The sequence below is a fragment of the Salmo salar genome, chromosome 10, assembly GCF_965601325.2.
Source record: "Salmo salar chromosome 10, fSalSal1, whole genome shotgun sequence".
Classification (NCBI taxonomy): domain Eukaryota; kingdom Metazoa; phylum Chordata; class Actinopteri; order Salmoniformes; family Salmonidae; genus Salmo; species Salmo salar.
The window spans coordinates 43,055,001-43,075,606 of NC_138300.1; the positions used below are offsets into that span (position 1 = coordinate 43,055,001).

The following is a 20,606-nucleotide window of genomic DNA, read 5'->3' on the forward strand; positions in this document are numbered from 1 at the left end:
TGTGTGTGTGTGTGTGTGTGTGTGTGTGTGTGTGTGTGTGTGTGTGTGTGTGTGTGTGTGTGTGCTTAGGAGATGTAGTAATTTTAGGCTTGGTGGTGCTAATACATGTGTTGCATTTGTGTATTGTTGTCTATGTGCAGTAAAGGTTTTGTGGAAGGGAGACACATTATGAAGCTTCGTCAGCAGCTGCAGGAGCTTGGTTACTGCCACACATTCACCACAGAGGAGAAAGGTGAACAAACATCTGCCTTACTGCTATAGCCTCTCTAACAGGACAGACACAACTGTAAATGAACTAGACCTAATAGGGTGATTTCTCAAAGACTGAGTGTGACTGTGTGTGGTTGTGTTCTTGTTCAGATCCAGAAGAGTTTCTTACCCTCATTATGCACCATATTTTCTGTCTGGATCCTCTCCTCAAACTGTAAGAATACCTTACTCTAATCTATATTCTATTTGAATTGTAATGTAGCTTTTCACTACACCAATGTAATACGTACTTGATTACCAGACTTGACCAGGTTATAAAGAAATCTAAATGACTTTACCTGGTTATAAAGAAATCTAAAAGACTTGACCTGGTTATAAAGAAATCTAAACGACTTGACCTGGTTATAAAGAAATCTAAACGACTTTACCTGGTAATAAAGAAATCTAAAAGACTTTACCAGGTTATAAAGAAATCTAAACGACTTTACCTGGTTATAAAGAAATCTAAACGACTTGACCTGGTAATAAAGAAATCTAAACGACTTGACCTGGTAATAAAGAAATCTAAAAGACTTGACCAGGTTATAAAGAAATCTAAACGACTTGACCTGGTTATAAAGAAATCTAAACGACTTTACCTGGTAATAAAGAAATCTAAACGACTTTACCTGGTAATAAAGAAATCTAAAAGACTTTACCAGGTTATAAAGAAATCTAAATGACTTGACCTGGTTATAAAGAAATCTAAAAGACTTGACCTGGTAATAAAGACATCTAAAAGACTTGACCAGGTTATAAAGACATCTAAAAGACTTGACCAGGTTATAAAGAAATCTAAAAGACTTGACCAGGTTATAAAGAAATCTAAACGACTTGACCTGGTTATAAAGAAATCTAAACGACTTTACCTGGTTATAAAGAAATCTAAAAGACTTTACCTGGTTATAAAGAAATCTAAACGACTTGACCTGGTTATAAAGAAATCTAAAAGACTTGACCTGGTTATAAAGAAATCTAAAAGACTTGACCAGGTTATAAAGAAATCTAAACGACTTGACCTGGTTATAAAGAAATCTAAACGACTTGACCTGGTTATAAAGACATCTAAACGACTTGACCTGGTAATAAAGAAATCTAAACGACTTGACCTGGTTATAAAGAAATCTAAACGACTTGACCTGGTTATAAAGACATCTAAACGACTTGACCTGGTTATAAAGACATCTAAAAGACTTGACCTGTTGTCTCCAGGTCCGCTGGGGGAAAGGTCCAGGACAGTTACTGTTATCAAATCTTCCTGGATAACAACCACAGCCTGGTTCTGCCTACTGTCCAACACCTGCTGGAACACTCCTTCCACAGCGCAGGACTCAAACTGGCAGAGGTAGGGGTGTGTGTGTGGGTGCACAGTACTCGCTCACTATGCTCGTTCTCATTTATCTGACATTCCTGTAGATGGCACTGTTTGATAAGTCTTCTGCTACAACTGAACTAATGTGTGTTTATGACTACTAGACTCTATACAACTGTCTCCAGATTGGTAGTCTACTGTAGTCAGTAGTTGTGTAGTGACTGTATGTCTCTTCCTCTCCTCTCTAGGTGCCGTCTTGTCTGATTCTCCAGATGCCTCGCTTTGGGAAGAAGTTCAAGATGTTTCAGAAGATCATCCCTTCACTGGAGCTAGACATTACTGACCTTCTCTCTGAAGGTAGTTCACACACACACACACACACACACCACACACCCACACACACACACACACACAAGGATACACCATGTATCTGTGCAGAGATGTAATGTAACGTGGTGTGTGTTCAGGTCCCCAGCAGTGTGTGTTGTGTGGTCAGCTGGCATATGAGGAGTGTGTGGACTGCTTCAGAGACCCAGTCTTCAGCAGGACAGGATTTAAAGTGTTCTGCAGGACCTGCTCCTCTCAGGTAGGGCGTAAGGACAGACTGACACACTCCACTCTGTGTGTGTGTGTACCTGTCATAGTGTTGTGTGTCATTATACGTGTATGAGATCATACTACATTGCAGTCGGAGTACATAGAATCATTGATCTACAAATCACTTTGTATCCCAAATAATTACTCTATATTTGATTAGGATTAGTGATTCTGCTCCTCTGTCTCCTTCTCCAGGTGCACTCTCACCCCGAGCGGCTGTCCCACAGCCCCTCCACCCTGCAGCTCCCTGAGGGGTACCCCGCCCCCACTACCCTCCGAGCCCCATCCAGAGAGAGACTGGAGCTGTTTGCAGTGCTGTGCATAGAGACCAGTCACTATGTCTCCTTCATCAAACACGGCCCAAACAGCACAGACTGGATCTTCTTTGACAGCATGGCTGACAGACATGGTGAGGTTGTGTGGAATATGCTGTAAACCGTCCTTGTTTCCTCCAATCCTTTCAAAACTCATTGGAGGTCAGAAGGAAGCACCTTGGATCCGTTCCTCCAATACGCATTGAGAGGAATAGAGGAAACAAGGATGGCGGAAGCAAGGATTTGACGGCTAGTAAGGTTTTCAGACACCAACAGTGGGTTTCTATTTTCTCTGTCTCATTCTCTGTCTCATTCTCTGTCTCATTCCATCTGTCTTTGTCTCATTCTCTGTCTCTGTCTCATTCTTTGTCTTATTCTCTGTCTCATTCTTTCTCGTTCTCTCTCTCTCTCTGTCTCATTCTCTGTCTCATTCTGTCTCATTCTCTGTCTCATTCCATCTCTGTATTTGTCTCATTCTCTGTCTCATTCTCTGTCTCTGTCTCATTCTTTGTCTTATTCTCTGTCTCATTCTTTCTCGTTCTCTCTCTCTCTGTCTCATTCTCTCTCTGTCTCATTCTTACTCTCATTCTCTGTCTTTCTTTCTCTTTCTTTCTCTCTTTCTGTGTGTGTTTCAGGAGAGAGGGATGGCTTCAACATTCCCCAGGTGCAGGCATGTCCAGAGGTTGGCTTGTACCTGGTCATGTCACCCGCCGAGCTGGCCAACCAGGTGCCTCGGGACATGAAGGGCGTGGCTAAGCGTCTGTTCTGTGATGCCTACATGTACCTGTACCAGAGTACCAGCATGAGCCTCTACCGCTGACAGAAGCGGGACCACATGGGTAATTCCAAACCTAAAATTTGAGAGTTGTACAAGTATTGTACTACTTGTCTGTAAGTAAAAATGGATGGGACCTCTGTTCAATGCTTATACTGTCCAAATGGCCCAAATGTTATAGTACCTTATGATATACTGTGTGTGTGTGTGTGTGTGTGTGTGTGTGTGTGTGTGTGTGTGTGTGTGTGTGTGTGTGTGTGTGTGTGTGTGTGTGTGTGTGTGTGTGTGTTTGGACAAACCTACTCATTCAAGGGTTTTTATTTTTTATGTTCTACATTGTAGAATAATAGTGAAGACATCAATACAATAAAATAACACATGGAATCATGTAGTAACCAAAAAAGTGTTAAACAAATCAAAATATATTTGAGATTCTTAAAAGTAGCCACCCTTTGCCTTGATGAAAGCATTCACCTGGAATGCTTTTCCAACAGTCTTGAAGGAGTTCCCTGCTTTTCCTTCACTCTGCGGTCCAACTCATCCCAAACCATCTCAATAGGGTTGAGGTCGGGTGATTGTAGAGGCCAGGTCATCTGATGCAGCACTCCATCACACTACTTCTTGGTCAAAACGTCCTTACACAGCCTGGAGGTGTGTTGGGTTATTGTCCCGTTGAAAAACAATTGATAGTCCCACTGAGCGCAAACCAGATGGGATGGCGTATCGCTGCAGAATGCTGTGGTAGCCATGCTGGTTAAGTGTGCCTTGAATTCTAAATAAATCACTGACAGTGTCACCAGCAAAGCACCCCCACACCATCATCATACCACCTCCTCCATGCTTCACGGTGGGAACCACACATGCGGAGATCATCCGTTCACCTACTCTGCGTCTCACAATGACACGGCGGTTGGAACCAAAAATCTCAAATTTGGACTCATCAGACCAAAGGACAGATTTCCACTGGTCTAATGTCCATTGCTCATGTTTCTTGGCCCAAGCAAGCCTCTTCTTATTATTGGTGTCCTTTAGTAGTGGTTTCTTCGCAGCAATTCGACCATGAAGGCCTGATTCACACAGTCTCCTCTGAACAGTTGATGTTGAGATGTGTCTATTACTTGAACTCTGAAGCATTTATTTGGGCTGCAATCTGAGGTGTTGTTAACTCTAATGAACTTATCCTCTGCAGCAGAGGTAACTCTGGGTCTTCCTTTCCTGTGGCGGTCCTCATGAGAGCCAGTTTCATCATAGCGCTTGATGGTTTTTACGACTGCACTTGAAGAAACTTTCAAAGTTCTTAAATGTCCGTGTTGACTGACCTTCATGTCTTAAAGTAATGATAGCCTGTTGTTTCTCTTTGCTTATTTGAGCTGTTCTTGCCATAATATGGACTTGGTCTTTTACCAAATAGGGCTGTCTTCTGTATACCACCCCTACCTTGTCACAACACAACTGATTGGCTCAAATGCATTAAGAATTCCACAATTTAAATTTTAACAAGGCACACCTGTTAATTGAAATGCATTCCAGGTGACTACCTCATAAAGCTGGTTGAAAGAATGCCAAGAGTGTGCAAAGCGGTCATCGAGGCAAAGGGTGGCTACTTTGAAGAATCTAAAATATATTTTGATTTGTTTCACACTTTTTTTGGTTACTACATGATTCCATATGTGTTATTTCATAGTTTTGATGTCTTCACTATTATTCTACAATGTAGAAAATTGTAAAAAATAAAGAATAACCCTTGAATGAGTAGGTGTGTCCAAACTGGTACTGTACATATAAAAAAAATGGAAACGTATGACTTCCAGAGGCCTTCTAAAAGCCAAAGATATGTTCACTTTATGTAAGAAGTCTTGGGGTGAATTAGTGCCCTTTCTCCTCTTATAAATGCATCCAAATAATCAGAAAATATATAATGATTTGTACTTTCTGATAAAGCGCCTTATCAAAGTCAAGAATTCCAACTTTTTTCAAATAAATGTGTACCTCACCTCTCTGTACTTTTGTTATACTGTACAATATCATGGGGATCCAGGGTTAATGGGTAGGACTACTGATCAGATAGGGAAAGGGGGGTTGCAGCTGGTCAGTTAGATGACTTTTGACCTCTCTGCGTTTGTTTTTATTTGCACTGGGTGACTTGTTTTGGATGTAGAACGTTTGACTTTATTATTTTTTTGACGTTACTATTCCAGGGGAGGTTATGCTGTTTATACAATCATTTGGATAATTGTAAATGTAATACTTGGAAGTTGGAATGTATAGGAATCTATCTTAATATTTACCGCTGACTGTCTTTAAGATAGGTTAGATCCTTTTGTAGAACTTGACAACGTGATTATTTGCACTTTACTGACTTTATTTGTTGTTTTACTATAATTTTTTGAACTATGCCTTCGTATTGGTAGCTATGCGTAACTTATAATTTTTTCCCTGAGGTTTTTTGATTATTGTAATATTTACAAAAAAGGCTAAAAGAAATGAGAATAAATTTGAATATTTGCATGTGTATGCTATGAAATGCTACACTATATGCAAGTGTGTTAGTGCAAGTATGTACTTACATATGTACAGTGCCTTGCGAAAGTATTCGGCCCCCTTGAACTTTTCAACCTTTTGCCACATTTCAGGCTTCAAACATAAAGATATAAAACTGTAATTTTTTTGTGAAGAATCAACAACAAGTGGGACACAATTATGAAGTGGAACGAAATTTATTGGATATTTCAAACTTTTTTAACGAATAAAAAACTGAAAAATTGGCCGTGCAACATTATTCAGCCCCTTTACTTTCAGTGCAGCAAACTCTCTCCAGAAGTTCAGTGAGGATCTCTGAATGATCCAATGTTGACCTAAATGACTAATGATGAAAAATAGAATCCACCTGTGTGTAATCAAGTCTCCGTATAAATGCACCTGCTCTGTGATAGTCTCAGAGGTCTGTTTAAAGCGCAGAGAGCATCATGAAGAACAAGGAACACACCAGGCAGGTCCGAGATACTGTTGTGGAGAAGTTTAAAGCCGGATTTGGATACAAAAAGATTTCCCAAGCTTTAAACATCCCAAGGAGCACTGTGCAAGCGATAATATTGAAATGGAAGGAGTATCAGACCACTGCAAATCTACGAAGACCCGGCCGTCCCTCTAAACTTTCAGCTCATACAAGGAGAAGACTGATCAGAGATGCAGCCAAGAGGCCCATGATCACTCTGGATGAACTGCAGAGATCTACAGCTGAGGTGGGAGACTCTGTCCATAGGACAACAATCAGTCGTATACTGCACAAATCTGGCCTTTATGGAAGAGTGGCAAGAAGAAAGCCATTTCTTAAAGATATCCATAAAAAGTGTTGTTTAAAGTTTGCCACTAGCCACCTGGGAGACACACCAAACATGTGGAAGAAGGTGCTCTGGTCAGATGAAACCAAAAACGAACTTTTTGGCAACAATGCAAAACGTTATGTTTGGCGTAAAATGCAACACAGCTCATCACCCTGAACGCACCATCCCCACTGTCAAACATAGTGGTGGCAGCATCATGGTTTGGGCCTGCTTTTCTTCAGCAGGGGCAGGGAAGATGGTTAAAATTGATGGGAAGATGGATGGAGCCAAATACAGGACCATTCTGGAAGAAAACCTGATGGAGTCTGCAAAAGACCTGGGACGGAGATTTGTCTTCCAACAAGACAATGATCCAAAACATAAAGCAAAATCTACAATGGAATGGTTCACAAATAAACATATCCAGGTGTTAGAATGGCCAAGTCAAAGTCCAGACCTGAATCCAATCGAGAATCTGTGGAAAGAACTGAAAACTGCTGTTCACAAACGCTCTCCATCCAACCTCACTGAGCTCAAGCTGTTTTGCAAGGAGGAATGGGCAAAAATTTCAGTCTCTCGATGTGCAAAACTGATAGAGACATACCCCAAGCGACTTACAGCTGTAATCGCAGCAAAAGGTGGCTCTACAAAGTATGAACTTAAGGGGGCTGAATAATTTTGCACGCCCAATTTTTCTGTTTTTTTATTTGTTAAAAAAGTTTGAAATATCCAACAAATTTCGTTCCACTTCATGATTGTGTCCCACTTGTTGTTGATTCTTCACAAAACATTACAGTTTTATATCTTTATGTTTGAAGCCTGAAATGTGGCAAAAGGTAGAAAAGTTCAAGGGGTCCGAATACTTTCGCAAGGCACTGTATGTTTCTAGGTCACTGTCCCTTTCACTATCTGAATGAGCACAGAATTATTCTCTCATCCCTTTTCTCTTTTCCATCTTCCACTTAGCATCGGGCAGAAAAGGGCGCGCCTCAAAGCTGAATAAATCAACGGTGATAACATCTTCTCACCACTTCATATTCCTAATGTGATCAGAGGGAGATGAGAGAGGGTCAGAGAGAGAATCGCATAGAGGTAGAGGCTGGGGGCTGGGGGCATTGCTTTTTCTTTAGGAAGTGGGTTAACTAAGGAGAGAATTTGGTCTCATAAACATTAACACAGGAGCAGCATACTATTTAGCCTCGATCTATATGAAATAATAAACATGTTTGTTACATCTCTGTGCTCAAAAGTTTATTCTGAGGTGAGCCTCTGGCGTACGACTGGGCTACATCCCAAATGGCTCCCTGTTTCGTATATAGTGCACTACTTTTGACCAGAGCACTACATACTGTAGGGAATGGGGTGTGATTTGGGATACATCTGGGCTTACACAAGGCAGGTATTGATGTACAGAAAATCACATCTCTGTGACATTTATAGAGCCAATTTATATGAAATTGCCAATTTTCTAACTTCCCCCTTTTCTACTCTGTCTGTGAGGTCATTGTGGTGCAAACTGAAAGAAATTAAACCTTTTTTTTCAAAAATTTTGTAACTCTTCTGACTGCACAGGCTTCTTCTATTTACTTACTATTTCCTTGTGTTCTCTCTCTTTTCCTATCTCGTTAAACTTTGATAGACGTGTCTATTAGTTGGCAGCATTTATCTTCGTAGGGCACATGCCAACTCTCCCCCACCCCCTCACCTTCAGAACAAACAGAACAGCATTTGGACTGCACTCAAATCCTCAATTCCTGACCTGAAAATTGTTTTCTGTGCCCAGTTCAGACATATCACAAGATGGGTCCTGGTGGTGTAAAGTACTACTTATGTAGTTTTTTACTTGACTATTTATATTTTTGACAACTTTTACTTTTACTCCACTACATTCCTAAAGAAAATAATGTTCTTTCTACTCAAAAGTATTCGTTACATTTTGAATGCTTAGCAGGACAGGAAAATGGTCTAATTCACGCACTTAAAGAGAAAATCCCTGATCATCCCTACTGCTTCTGATCTTGCGGACTCACTCAACACAAATGCTTTGTTTGTAAATTGTGTCTGAATGTTGGAGTGTGCCCCTGGCTGTCCATAAATTAAAACAACAAGAAAGTCATGCCGTCTGGTTTGCTTACTATAAGGAACTTTAAATGATTACTACTTTTACTTTTGATACTTAAGAATAGTTTAGCAATTACATTTACTTTTGCTATTTAAGTATATTTAAAACCAAATCATTTCTGACTTTTACTCAAGTAGGATTTTACTGGGTGACTTTTCACTTTTATATGAGTCATTTTATATTAAGGTATCTTTACTTTTACTCAAGTATGACAATTGGGTACTTTTTATACCACTGGATGTGGCTGACCCTGAGCAAGTAGTTAGTACAGTAGGTCTCCATAGCTCATATGAACCCTCTGATGCTATTGAGTTCTGACAGGTAAGGCCTTTCAGCTTTCATACAGTTTCTCTAGCTTGGTCCCAGATCTGTTTGTGGTATCGCCAACTTTTTTTCCCTCATTGACACATCAAACATAAATCAAATCAAATTTTATTTGTCACATACACATCGTTAGCAGATGTTAATGCGAGTGTAGTGAAATGCTTGTGCTTCTAGTTCCGACCATGCAGTAATATCTAACAAGTAATCTAACAATTCCACAACTACCTTTTACACACAAGTGTAAAGGAATGAATAAGAATAGGTACATATAAATATATGGATGAGCAATGGCCGAACGGCATAGGCAAGATGCAGTAGATGGTATAGAGTACAGTATATACATATGAGATGAGTAATGTAGGGTATGTAAACATTATATAAAGTGGCATTGTTTAAAGTGACTAGTGATACATTTATTACATCCAAGTTTTATTATTAAAGTGGCTAGGGATGAGTCAGTATGTTGGCAGCAGCCACACGGTGTTAGTGATGGCTGTTTAACAGTCTGATGGCCTTGAGATCGAGGCCTTCAGGGGTCTCTCGGTCCCCGCTTTGATGTACCTGTACTGACCTCGCCTTTAGGATGATAGCGGGGTGAACAGGCATTGGCTCGGGTGGTTGTTGTCCTTGATTATCTTTTTGGTCTTCCTGTGACATCGGGTGGTGTAGGTGACCTGGAGGGCAGGTAGTTTCCCCCGGTGATGCGTTGTGCAAACCTCACTACCCTCTGGAGAGCCTTACGGTTATGGGCGGAGAAGTTGCCGTACCAGGCGGTGATACAGCCCGACAGGATGCTCTCAATTGTGCATCTGTAAAAGTAGGTGAGTGTTTTTGGTGACAAGCCGAATTTCTTCAGCCTCCTGAGGTTGAAGAGGTGCTGTTTCTCCTTCTTCACCATGCTGTCTGTGTGGGTGGACCATTTCAGTTTGTCCGTGATGTGTACGCCGAGGAACTTAAAACTTTCCACCTTCTCCACTACTGTCCCATTGATGTGGATGGGGGGTGCTCCCTCTGCTGTTTCCTGAAGTCCACGATCATCTCCTTTGTTTTGCTGACGTTGAGTGTGAGGTTATTTTCCTGAATACCACACTCCGAGGACCCTCACCTCCTCCCTGTAGGCCATCTTGTCGTTGTTGGTAATCAAGCCTACCACTGTAGTGCCCTCTGCAAACTCGATGATTGAGTTGGAGGCGTGCATGGCCACGCAGTCATGGGTGAACAGGGAGTACAGGAGAGGGCTGAGAACGCACCCTTGTGGGGCCCCAGTGTTGAGGATCAGCGGGGTGGAGATGTTGTTTCCTACCCTCACCACCTGGGGGCGGCCCGTCAGGAAGTCCAGGACTCAGTTGCACCGGGCGGGGTCAAGACCCAGGGTCTCGAGCTTAATGACAAGTTTGGAGGGTACTATGGTGTTAAATGCTGAGCTGTAGTCGATGAACAGCATTCTTACAAAGTTATTCTTCTTGTCCAGATGGGATAGTGCAGTGTGATTGTGATTGTGTCGTCTATGGAGCTATTGGGGCGGTAAGCAAATTGGAGTGGGTCTAAGGTGTCAGGTAGGGTGGAGGTGATATTGTCCTTGACTAGTCTCTCAAAGCACTTCATGATGACGGAAGTGAGTGCTACGGGGCGACAGTCATTTAGCTCAGTTACCTTAGCTTTCTTGGGAACAGGAACAATGGTGGCACTCTTGAAACATGTGGGAACAGCAGACTGGGATAAGGATTGATTGAATACGACATCGGTGTCCACGACGGGGCTCATTTTCTTTTTGTAGTCTGTTATTGACTGTAGACCCTGCCACATACCTCTCGTGTCTGTGCCGTTGCATTGCGACTCTACTTTGTCTCTATACTGACGCTTAGCTTGTTTGATTGCCTTGCGGAGGGAATAGCTTCACTGTTTGTATTTGGTCATGTTTCCGGTCGCCTTGCCCTGATTAAAAGCAGTGGTTCGCGCTTTCAGTTATGCGTGAATGCTGCCATCAATCCACGGTTTCTTGTTGGGGAAGGTTTTAATAGTCGCTGTGGGTACAATATCACCGATGCACTTGCTAATAAACTCACTCACTGAATCAGCGTATTCTTCAATGTTATTGTCCGATGCTATGCGGAACATATCCCAGTCCACGTGATCGAAGCAATCTTGAAGCGTGGAATCAGATTGGTCAGACCAGCGTTGAACAGACCTGAGCACGGGCGTTTCCTGTTTTAGTTTCTGTCTATAGGCTGGGAGCAACAAAATGGAGTCATGGTCAGATTTTCCGAAAGGAGGGCGAGGGAGGGCTTTGTATGCATTGCAGAAGTTAGAATAACAATGATCCAGGGTTTTGCCAGCCCGGGTCGCGCATTCGATATGCTGATCAAATTTAGGGAGCCTTGTTTTCAGATTAGCCTTGTTATAATCCCCAGCTACAATAAATGCAGTCTCAGGATATGTGGTTTACAGTTTACATAGAGTCCAATGAAGTTCTTTCAGGGCCGTCGATGTGTCTGCTTTCGGGGGGGATATACACGACTGTGATTATAATCGAAGAGAATTCTCTTGGTAGGTAATGCGGTCGGCATTTGATTGTTAGGAATTCTAGGTCAGGTGAACAAAAGGACTTGAGTTCCTGTATGTTGTTATGATCACACCACGTCTCGTTAATCATAAGGCATACACCCCTGCCCTTTTCTTACCAGAGAGATGTTTGTTTCCGTCAGCGCGATGCGTGAAGAAACCAGGTGGCTGTACCGACTCTGATAACGTATCCCGAGTGAGCCATGTTTCCGTGAAACAGAGAATGTTACAATCTCTGATGTCTCTCTGGAAGGCAACCCTTGCTCGGATTTCGTCTACCTTGTTGTCAAGAGACTGGACATTGGCGAGTAGTATGCTCGGGAGCAGTGTGCGATGTGCCCGTCTACGGAGCCTGACCAGAAGACCGCTCTGTCTGCCCCTTCTGCGGTGCCGTTGTTTTGGGTTGCCGGCTGGGATCCGATCCATTGTCCTGGGTGGTGGACCAAACAGAGGGTCCGCTTCGGGAAAGTCATATTCCTGGTCATAATGTTGGTAAGTTGACGTCGCTCGTATATCCAATAGTTCTTCCCGGCTGTATGTAATAAGACTTAAGATTTCCTGGAGTAACAATGTAAGAAATAACACATAAAAAACGAAATACTGCATAGTTTCCAAGGAACGCAAAGCGAGGCGGCGATCTCTGTCAGCGCCGGAAGTTTACAATTCCATAATGAGTTGGCATGAGAGACTGGCACCCAAACTAGATTTATTCTCTTTTCTTCAATCTCTCTCTTAATCTGAGATCTAACAGGCACTCTTATTAAATCAGACAATCAATGAATCAATAGGACCTTGTCCGTTTTCACAAACAGTACTAACAGTCTTGAATGAACCAATCTACTCTGGGACATTTGTTGTCGTCATGTAGGTATTGGCAATGAGGGTTGCATCCCAAACAACACCCTATTCCCTACATAGTGCACTACTTTTGACCAGGGCCAAGTCAAAATAAATGCACTATGTAGGGAATAGGGTGCCATTTGGTACAAAACCCAGTTCTCTCTCCTGCTTCTCCGGGTACAGACGCTGCTCTTCAAGGGCCTGAAGATCTGAAACACACAGAGACAGAAAGAGAGAGATGGAGTGATGAAAGGAGGTTGTGAGTCGTGACGGAAGAGGAGAAGAAAAGAGGAGATTAGAGAAGGGTATGAGAACTGTAGCGGGAGAGCAAACAGAGAGATTTCAGATATGCTGTGCCCTCGGAAACTATTCATACTTCTTGACTTATTCCAGATTTTGTTGTTACAGCCTGAATTTAAAATGGATTAAAACTTTGTTTTTACTCACCCATCCACACACAATACCTCATAATGACAAAGTGCAAACATGTTTTTAATTTATTGAAAATTAAATACAGAAAAATCTAATTTACATAAGTATTTACAACCCTGAGTCAATAGATGTTAGAATCACCTTTAGCAGTGACTACAGCTGTGAGTCTTTTTGGGTAAGTCTCTTAAGAGCTTTGCACACCTGGATTCTACAATATTTGCACATTATTCTTTTTAAAATTCATTAAGTTAATTGTTGATCATTGCTAGACAGCCATTTTCACGTTTTTCTATAGATTTTGAACCCAAATTATGTCAAAACTGTAACCAGACCATTCAGGATCATTCAATGCCGTCTTGGTAAGCAACTCCAGTGTTTATTTGGCCTTGTGTTTTACGTTATTTTCCTGCTGAAAGGTGAATATGTCTCCCAGTGTCTGTTGGAAAGCAGACTGAACCAGGGTTTCCTCTAGCATTTTGCCTGTGCTAGGCTCTATTCTGTTTACTTTTATCCCAAAAGACTCCCTAGACCCATAACATGGTGCGGCCACCACCATGCTCCCGAGTGGCTTAGTAGTCTAAGACACTGCATCTCAGTGCAAGACGCATCACTGCAGTACCTGGTTCAAATCCAGGCTGCATCACATCCGGCTGTGATTGGGATTCCCGTAGGGCAGTTTTGGCCGGGGTAGGCCGTCATTGTAAATAAGAATTTGTTCTTAACTGACTTGACTAGTTAAATAAAGATTCAATAAAAAAGAAATGAAGAGTGGCACTCGGTGATGTATTGTGTTGGATTTGCCCTAAACATAACGCTTTGTATTCAGGACATAAAGTTAATTTCTTTCAGTTTTACTTTAATGCCTTATTACAAACAGGATGATGATGCATGTTTTGGAATATTTTATAGGCTTCCTTCTTTTCACAATGTTGTTGATCCATCCTCAGTTTTCTCCTATCACAGCCATTTAACTCTGTAACTGTTAAAAAGTCACCTTTGGTCTCATGGTGAAATCTCTGAGCGGTTTCCTTCCTCTCTGGCAACTGAGTTAGGAAGGACACCTGTATCTTTGTAGTGACTGGGTGTATTGATACACCATCCAAAGTGTAATGAATAACTTCGCCATGCTCAAAGGTATATTTAATGTCTGCTTTAAAAAATGTTTGCCCATCTACCAATAGGTGCCCTTTTTTGCGAGGCATTGGAAAACTTCCCTGGTCTTTGTGGTTGAATCTTTGTTTGATATTCACTGCTCGACTAAGGGACCTTACAGATAATTGTATATGTGGGGTAAAGAGATGAGGTAGTCATTATAAAATCATGTTAAACACTGTTATTGTACACAGAGTGAGTCCATGCAACTAATCATATGACTTGTTTAGACTTGCCAAAACAAAGGGGTTGAATACTTATTGACTCAAGACATTTCAGTTTTTCATTTTTAATTCATTTGTAAATAATTAAATGTTGACATTATGGGGTATTGTGTGTAGGCCAGTGACACACATTTTCAATTTAATCAATTTTAAATTCAGGCTGTAACATAGAAAAATGTGGAAAAAGTCAAGGGGTGTGAATACTTTCTGAAGGCTCTGTAGATAGCAGTGGAGGCTGCTCAGGGAAGGACGGCTCATAATAATGGTTGGAATGGAGTCAATGGAATGGTATTAACCACATGGAAACAACGTGTTTGATGTGTTTGATACCATTCCATTGTCTCCATTCCAGCCATTAATATGAGCCGTCCTCCCCTCAGCAGCCTCCACTGGTAGACCGCTATCAGAAGGGAGCCGATGGGAAAACGATCAGGGTTGGATTGCTGTGTGCGTGTGTACATGCGTTTTGTGAACCCAGAATGGCTCTTTGACCTTCATCATTATTTACATTGTGGAGATGGAGGTCGTGCCATTCACGTTCTAGCTATGCTGCTACCGATCAACTGTAAAGGAGAAAAGAGACAAATTGGTTTCAAATGTGGTAAACTCATGAACTGATGAGATTATATAATGTTTTACTAAATGGGGCGGTTTCCCGGACACAGATTCAGCCGGGGCTCATAAGAAATTCCATTGAGCTAGCTTTTTAGTCCTGGACTAGGCTTAATCTGTGTCCTGGAAACCGCCCCTATGTGTCTGTGACGTGGCGCTCTTGGCGGTGGAGTTTTCAATGAGGTGGCACTCGCAGACGAGTTACTAGCAGTGCAATGTCCAGGATGAGAATTTTAATTTACCGGGAGGGTGGAAATATGCAGCAGAAGGTGTGTACAAAGTACAGTTGAAGTCAGAAGTTTACATACACTTAGGTTGGAGTCATTAAAACTCATTTTTCAACCACTCCACAAATTTCTTGTCAACAAACTATAGTTTTGGCAAGCCTGTTAGGACATCTACTTTGTGCATGAAACAAGTCATTTTTCCAACAGTTGTTTACAGACAGATTATTTCACGTATAATTCACTGTATCACAATTCCAGTGGGTCAGAAGTTTACATACACTAAGTTGACTGTGCCTTTAAACAGCTTATAAAGTTCCAGAAAATGATGTCATGGCTTTAGAAGCTTCTGATAGGCTAATTGACATCATTTGAGTCAATTGGAGGTGTACCTGTGGATGTATTTCAAGGCCTACCTTCAAACTCAGTGCCTCTTTGCTTGACATCATGGGAAAATCAAAATAAATCAGCCAAGCCCTCAGAAAAGAAATTGTAGACCTCCACAAGTCTGGTTCATCCTTGGGAGCAATTTCCAAACACCTGAAAGTACCACGTTCATCTGTACAAACAATAGTACGCAAGTATAAACACCATGGGACCACGCAGCCGTCATACCGCTCAGGAAGGAGAAGCGTTCTGTCTCCTAGAGATGAACGTACTTTGGTGCGAAAAGTGCAAATCAATCCCAAAACAACAGCAAAGGACTTTGTGAAGATGCTGGAGGAAACAGGTACAAAAGTATCTATGTCCACAGTAAAACAAGTCCGATATCAACATAACCTGAAAGGCCACTCAACAAGGAAGAAGCCACTGCTCCAAAACCGTCATAAAAAAGCCAGACTACAGTTTGCAACTGCACATGGGGACAAAGATCATACTTTTTGGAGAAATGCCCTCTGGTCTCATGAAACAAAAATAGAACTGTTTGGCCATAATGACCATCGTTATGTTTGGAGGAAAAAGGGGGAGGCTTGCAAGCCAAAGACCACCATCCCAACCGTGAAGCATGGGGGTGGCAGCATCATGTTGTGGGGGTGCTTTGCTGCAGGAGGGACTGGTGCACTTCACAAAATAGATGGCATCATGAGGACGGAAAATGATGTGGATATATTGAAGCAACATCTCAAGACATCAGTCAGGAAGTTAAAGCTTGGTCGCAAATGGGTCTTCCAAATGGACAATGACCCCAAGCATACTTCCAAAGCTGTGGCAAATTGGCTTAAGGACAACAGAGTCAAGGTATTGCAGTGGCCATCACAAAGCCCTGACCTCAATCCCATAGAAAATGTGTGGGCAGAACTGAAAAAGCGTGTGCGAGCAAGGAGGCCTACAACCTGACTCAGTTACACTAGCTCTGTCAGGGGGAATGGGCCAAAATTTACCTAACTTATTTTGGGAAGCTTGTGGAAGGCTACCCAAAAAGTTTGACCCAAGTTAAACAATTTAAAGGCAATGCTACCAAATACTAATTGAGTGTATGTAAACTTCCGACCCACTGGGAATGTGATGAAGGAAATAAAACATGAAATAAGTCATTCTCTCTACTATTATTCTGATAAAGTGGTGATCCTAACTGACCTAAGGAATTTTTACTAGGATTAAATGTCAGGAATTGAGAAAAACTGAGTTTAAATGTATTTGGCTAAGGTGTATGTAAACGTCCGATTTCAACTGTATATCATACTTTGACTAAAACGATGACTTATTGACTTACATCGCTGTGCAACATCATGGGTAAGCTCTGGTCATCCTCTTTCAGCTCTAAATTTGTTCTTTTTTTCCTGGTGTGGGAGTAATGACCTCATAAACATTTATGCGCCATGTTGGTGGACTATGACTGGAAGTGGCATTTCTGGCAGCGTGAAAAAGGCCATATGCCCAGTGAGTGTTAAATAAACCTCGCAATAATGTGACAAGGCAGCATTGATAACTGATGCAGTATCTGTCAGTAATCAGTTCTCGACTTGGACTGAAATATGTGCCAGTACTCATTTTTGGTGCCAGTACTGTTTATATTTAGGTGAGGAACTTTTGAGCTAATATTCTGTAAGAGTTGCGGAAACTCAAGCAGTAGAACATTTGAGGTGTCGGTACTCAGTTCTGGTGTGCTCCTGCCCAAGTCGACTGGCAGTAGGGTTGCTTAGTATCTGAAAATAGATATGAACAGATACTTCACTCTGGCCTTATTCTCATTTAGTATACAACGCTGCATACTTGGATCAGGCACACTCCACTGACCAGGCCATATGTGGAATTAAAATATGTTAGGGATTTAGAACTGTTTCAATAATGCTTGTCAATGCCAGTGGAAAGCTTCACCTCACCATGCAATGTTCAATGGCACTCCAGACTGCTGTGACACAGAGCAGACACAGCAAGAGCAGTGCACTTGGCACACTGGGAAGCTTAGCTTAGCTTTCTCCCCTATAAAACCTCACTGTCACACTGTTATACAGTCTGCCTAAACAAAGCATGCGAGAGGAACAAATGATTAGATAGAACAGACATCTATGACCACGGGAACAATTGAAGCCTTCACTGAAGTGATGGAGACACAAAACAACACAGAGGGTGTCTCAGTTCAGACCCTGTTCTTTTTTAAATATCATGAATACAATAGTGGCTTATGAATAAAAGATCAATGGTGGCGTGGGATTTGCTGGTCGGAGAAAATGTCATGTTGGTTTAATGGTGGAGGGAGAAAGGTCTGACTGGCTGCACAGGGCCACGGAAGACCTGTGTGTGTGTCTGTGTGTGCATGTGTGCTATCATTTTCGTGAGGAGCTTAAAAGCCAGTTCCATTTCCTCATCTGAAATGTTACACTTTACCCTGTTATGAGAAGTTGCCATTTTAACTTTCTTTCGGAGGCAACTGGAAAATCTAAAAACGTCATCGGACCAGACCACAAGCACATCCCACATGAAAAAATACTACAGTTTACTATATAATTCTACAGTACTTACTATATAATTCTGTAGTGATTTTTATTTTACCTTTATTTAACTCGGCAAGTCAGTTAAGAACACATTCTTATTTTTAATGACGGCCTAGGAACAGTGGGTTAACTGCCTTGTTCAGGGGCAGAACGACAGATTTTTACCTCGTCAGCTCAGGGATTTGATCTTGCAACCTTTCAGTTACCTGTCCAACGCTCTAACCACTAGGCTACCTGCCGCCCCAGTAAACTGTAGTATACTGTAGAATACCGTATTACACACTAGTATCCCTCGATCATGTGTATTACTTACTATAGAATGTTGTAGTATACCATAGTAAGTACTACAGTATTATCCTTTTTTTTTTTTATGAATACTACAGTACATTGCCGTGGGAAGATGTTTGGGGGTGGGGGTGCTTTGATAAAAAAAGTTAAAAACACTACACTCCGCAGAAACATGACACTTTACCATACTAAATAAATATTTACTACAGTATTTAATTTGCATATACAGTGCCTTCAGAAAGTAATCACACGCCTTGACTTTTTCAAAAATTTGCTGTGATACAGCCTGAATTTAAAATGTGTTTTTGTCACTTCTACACAAAATACCTCAATGTAAAATTAGAATTGTTTTTCGAAATATTACAAATTGATTAAAAGCTGAAATGTCTTGAGTCAATATGTATTCAATGCCTTTGTTATGCCAAGCCTAAATAAGTTCAGAAGATAACATTTCTTAACAAGTCAAAAAAGTTGCATGGACTCTGTGTGCAATAATAGTGTTTAACATGATTTTTGGATGACTACCTCATCTCTGTACCACACACATACGATTATCTGTAAGGTCTCTCAGTCGAGCAGTAAATTTCAAACACAGATTCAACCACAAAGACCAGGCCTCGCAAAGAAGGGCACCTATTGGTAGATGGGTAACAACAACAACAACAACAAAGCAGTAATTGAATATCCCTTTGAGCATGGTGAGGTTATTAACTACACTTTAGATGGTGTATCAATACACCCAGTCACTACAAAGAGACAGCAGTAAAAAATGTGGCAAAGCAATTCACGTTTTTGTCCTGAATAGAGTGTAATGCTTGGGACAAATCCTATACAACACATTATGGTTATGCTTGTAATCCTTAACAACGGGGGAGTTTTTCAGGATAAAAAAGAAACGGTATGGAACTAAGCACAGGCAAAATCCTAAAGAAAACCTGGTTCAATTTGCTTTCAACCAGACAATGGAAGAGAAAATCATCTTTCAGCAGGAATATAACCTAAAACACAAGGCCAAATCCACGCTGGAATGAGTGACTGAGTTCGTTTGGATTTAAATCTACTTGAAAATCTATGGCAAGACCTGAAAATGGTTGTCTAGCAATGATCAACAACCAATTTCACATTGCTTGAAGAATTTTGAAAAGATAATGGTCAAATGTTGTACAATCCAGGTGTGGAAAGCTCTTTGAGACTTTTTCAGAAAGACACAGCTGTAATCGCTGCCAAAAGTTCTTCTACAAAATATTGATTTAGAGGTGTGAATACTTATGTAAATGCAATATTTCTCTATTTCATTTTCAAGAAATTTGCTAAAATTTCAAAAAACGCATTTTTACTCATTACTCATTATGGAGTATTGTGTGTAGATGAGTGAGAATTGCATTTTATTTAATCAATTTTGAATTCAGGCTATAACACAACAAAATGCAGAATAAGTCAAGGGGTATGAATATTTTCTGAAGGCACTGTACCCTTCCCATTCCCCTCCCCCATATCCCAATTTGTGCCACATATATGTGAAAAACCTACATGTCAGGTATAGAACATATTGTCTTCCATAAAGGTTATAGAAAAGAGCATGAGCTCTGAACTATCTGTTCAGACCCCAGTCCTACCTACAGGTTATGGAAAATGTTATCTTTTAGTGTTTCTCCAGTAGGTTTCCTCAGGGAGAAAGCCTCCACATGGAAAAGATAATAAAACAAAACACAAGTGTGAATACTACGGTAATGTCCTCAAAAACACTACAGTAAATATTACAGTATATACTACAGTTTTCTTTCACTATAGTATTTTTACACTGCTCAAAAAAATAAAGGGAACATTTAAACAACACAATGTAACTCCAAGTCAATCCCACTTCTGTGAAATCAAACTGTCCACTTAGGAAGCAACACTGATTGACAATACATTTCACATGCTGTTGTGCAAATGGAATAGACAACAGGTGTAAATTATAGGCAATTAGCAAGACACCCCCAATAAAAGGGTGGTTCTGCAGGTGGGGACCACAGACCACTTCTCAGTTCCTATGCTTCCTGGCTGATGTTTTGGTCACTTTTGAATGCTGGTGGTGCTTTCACTCTAGTGGTAGCATGAGATGGAGTCTACAACCCACACAAGTGGCTCAGGTAGTGCAGCTCATCCAGGATGGCACATCAATGCGAGCTGTGGCAAGAAGGTTTGCTGTGTCTGTCAGCGTAGTGTCCAGAGCATGGAGGCGCTACCAGGAGACAGGCCAGTACATCAGGAGACATGGAGGAGGCCGTAGGAGGGCAACAACCCAGCAGCAGGACCGTTACCTCCGCCTTTGTGCAAG

The 20,606-nt window shown here is 41.3% G+C and overlaps 1 protein-coding gene and 1 non-coding gene across 4 annotated transcripts in view; both read left to right on the forward strand.

The window, feature by feature from the left end:
• Positions 1–8,686, forward strand: part of cyldl (cylindromatosis (turban tumor syndrome), like) — a 14,820-nt gene extending 6,134 nt beyond the window's left edge. For all 3 annotated transcript variants that reach the window (XM_014123304.3, XM_014123305.3, XM_014123306.3), the window contains exons 9-16: positions 141–232; positions 361–424; positions 1,462–1,594; positions 1,810–1,918; positions 2,029–2,147; positions 2,354–2,567; positions 3,108–3,311; positions 7,537–8,686. In XM_014123304.3, coding sequence (XP_013978779.1) covers positions 141–232; positions 361–424; positions 1,462–1,594; positions 1,810–1,918; positions 2,029–2,147; positions 2,354–2,567; positions 3,108–3,292 — 916 coding nt within the window. In that variant the 3' untranslated portion in view covers positions 3,293–3,311; positions 7,537–8,686. The remainder of the gene's footprint in view (positions 1–140; positions 233–360; positions 425–1,461; positions 1,595–1,809; positions 1,919–2,028; positions 2,148–2,353; positions 2,568–3,107; positions 3,312–7,536) is intronic.
• Positions 8,687–19,916: 11,230 nt separating this feature from the next.
• On the forward strand, positions 19,917–19,969 carry LOC123724975 (U7 small nuclear RNA). Its single transcript, XR_006757452.1, has one exon. It is a non-coding gene; the product is annotated as a U7 small nuclear RNA (small nuclear RNA).
• Positions 19,970–20,606: the final 637 nt, after the last annotated feature.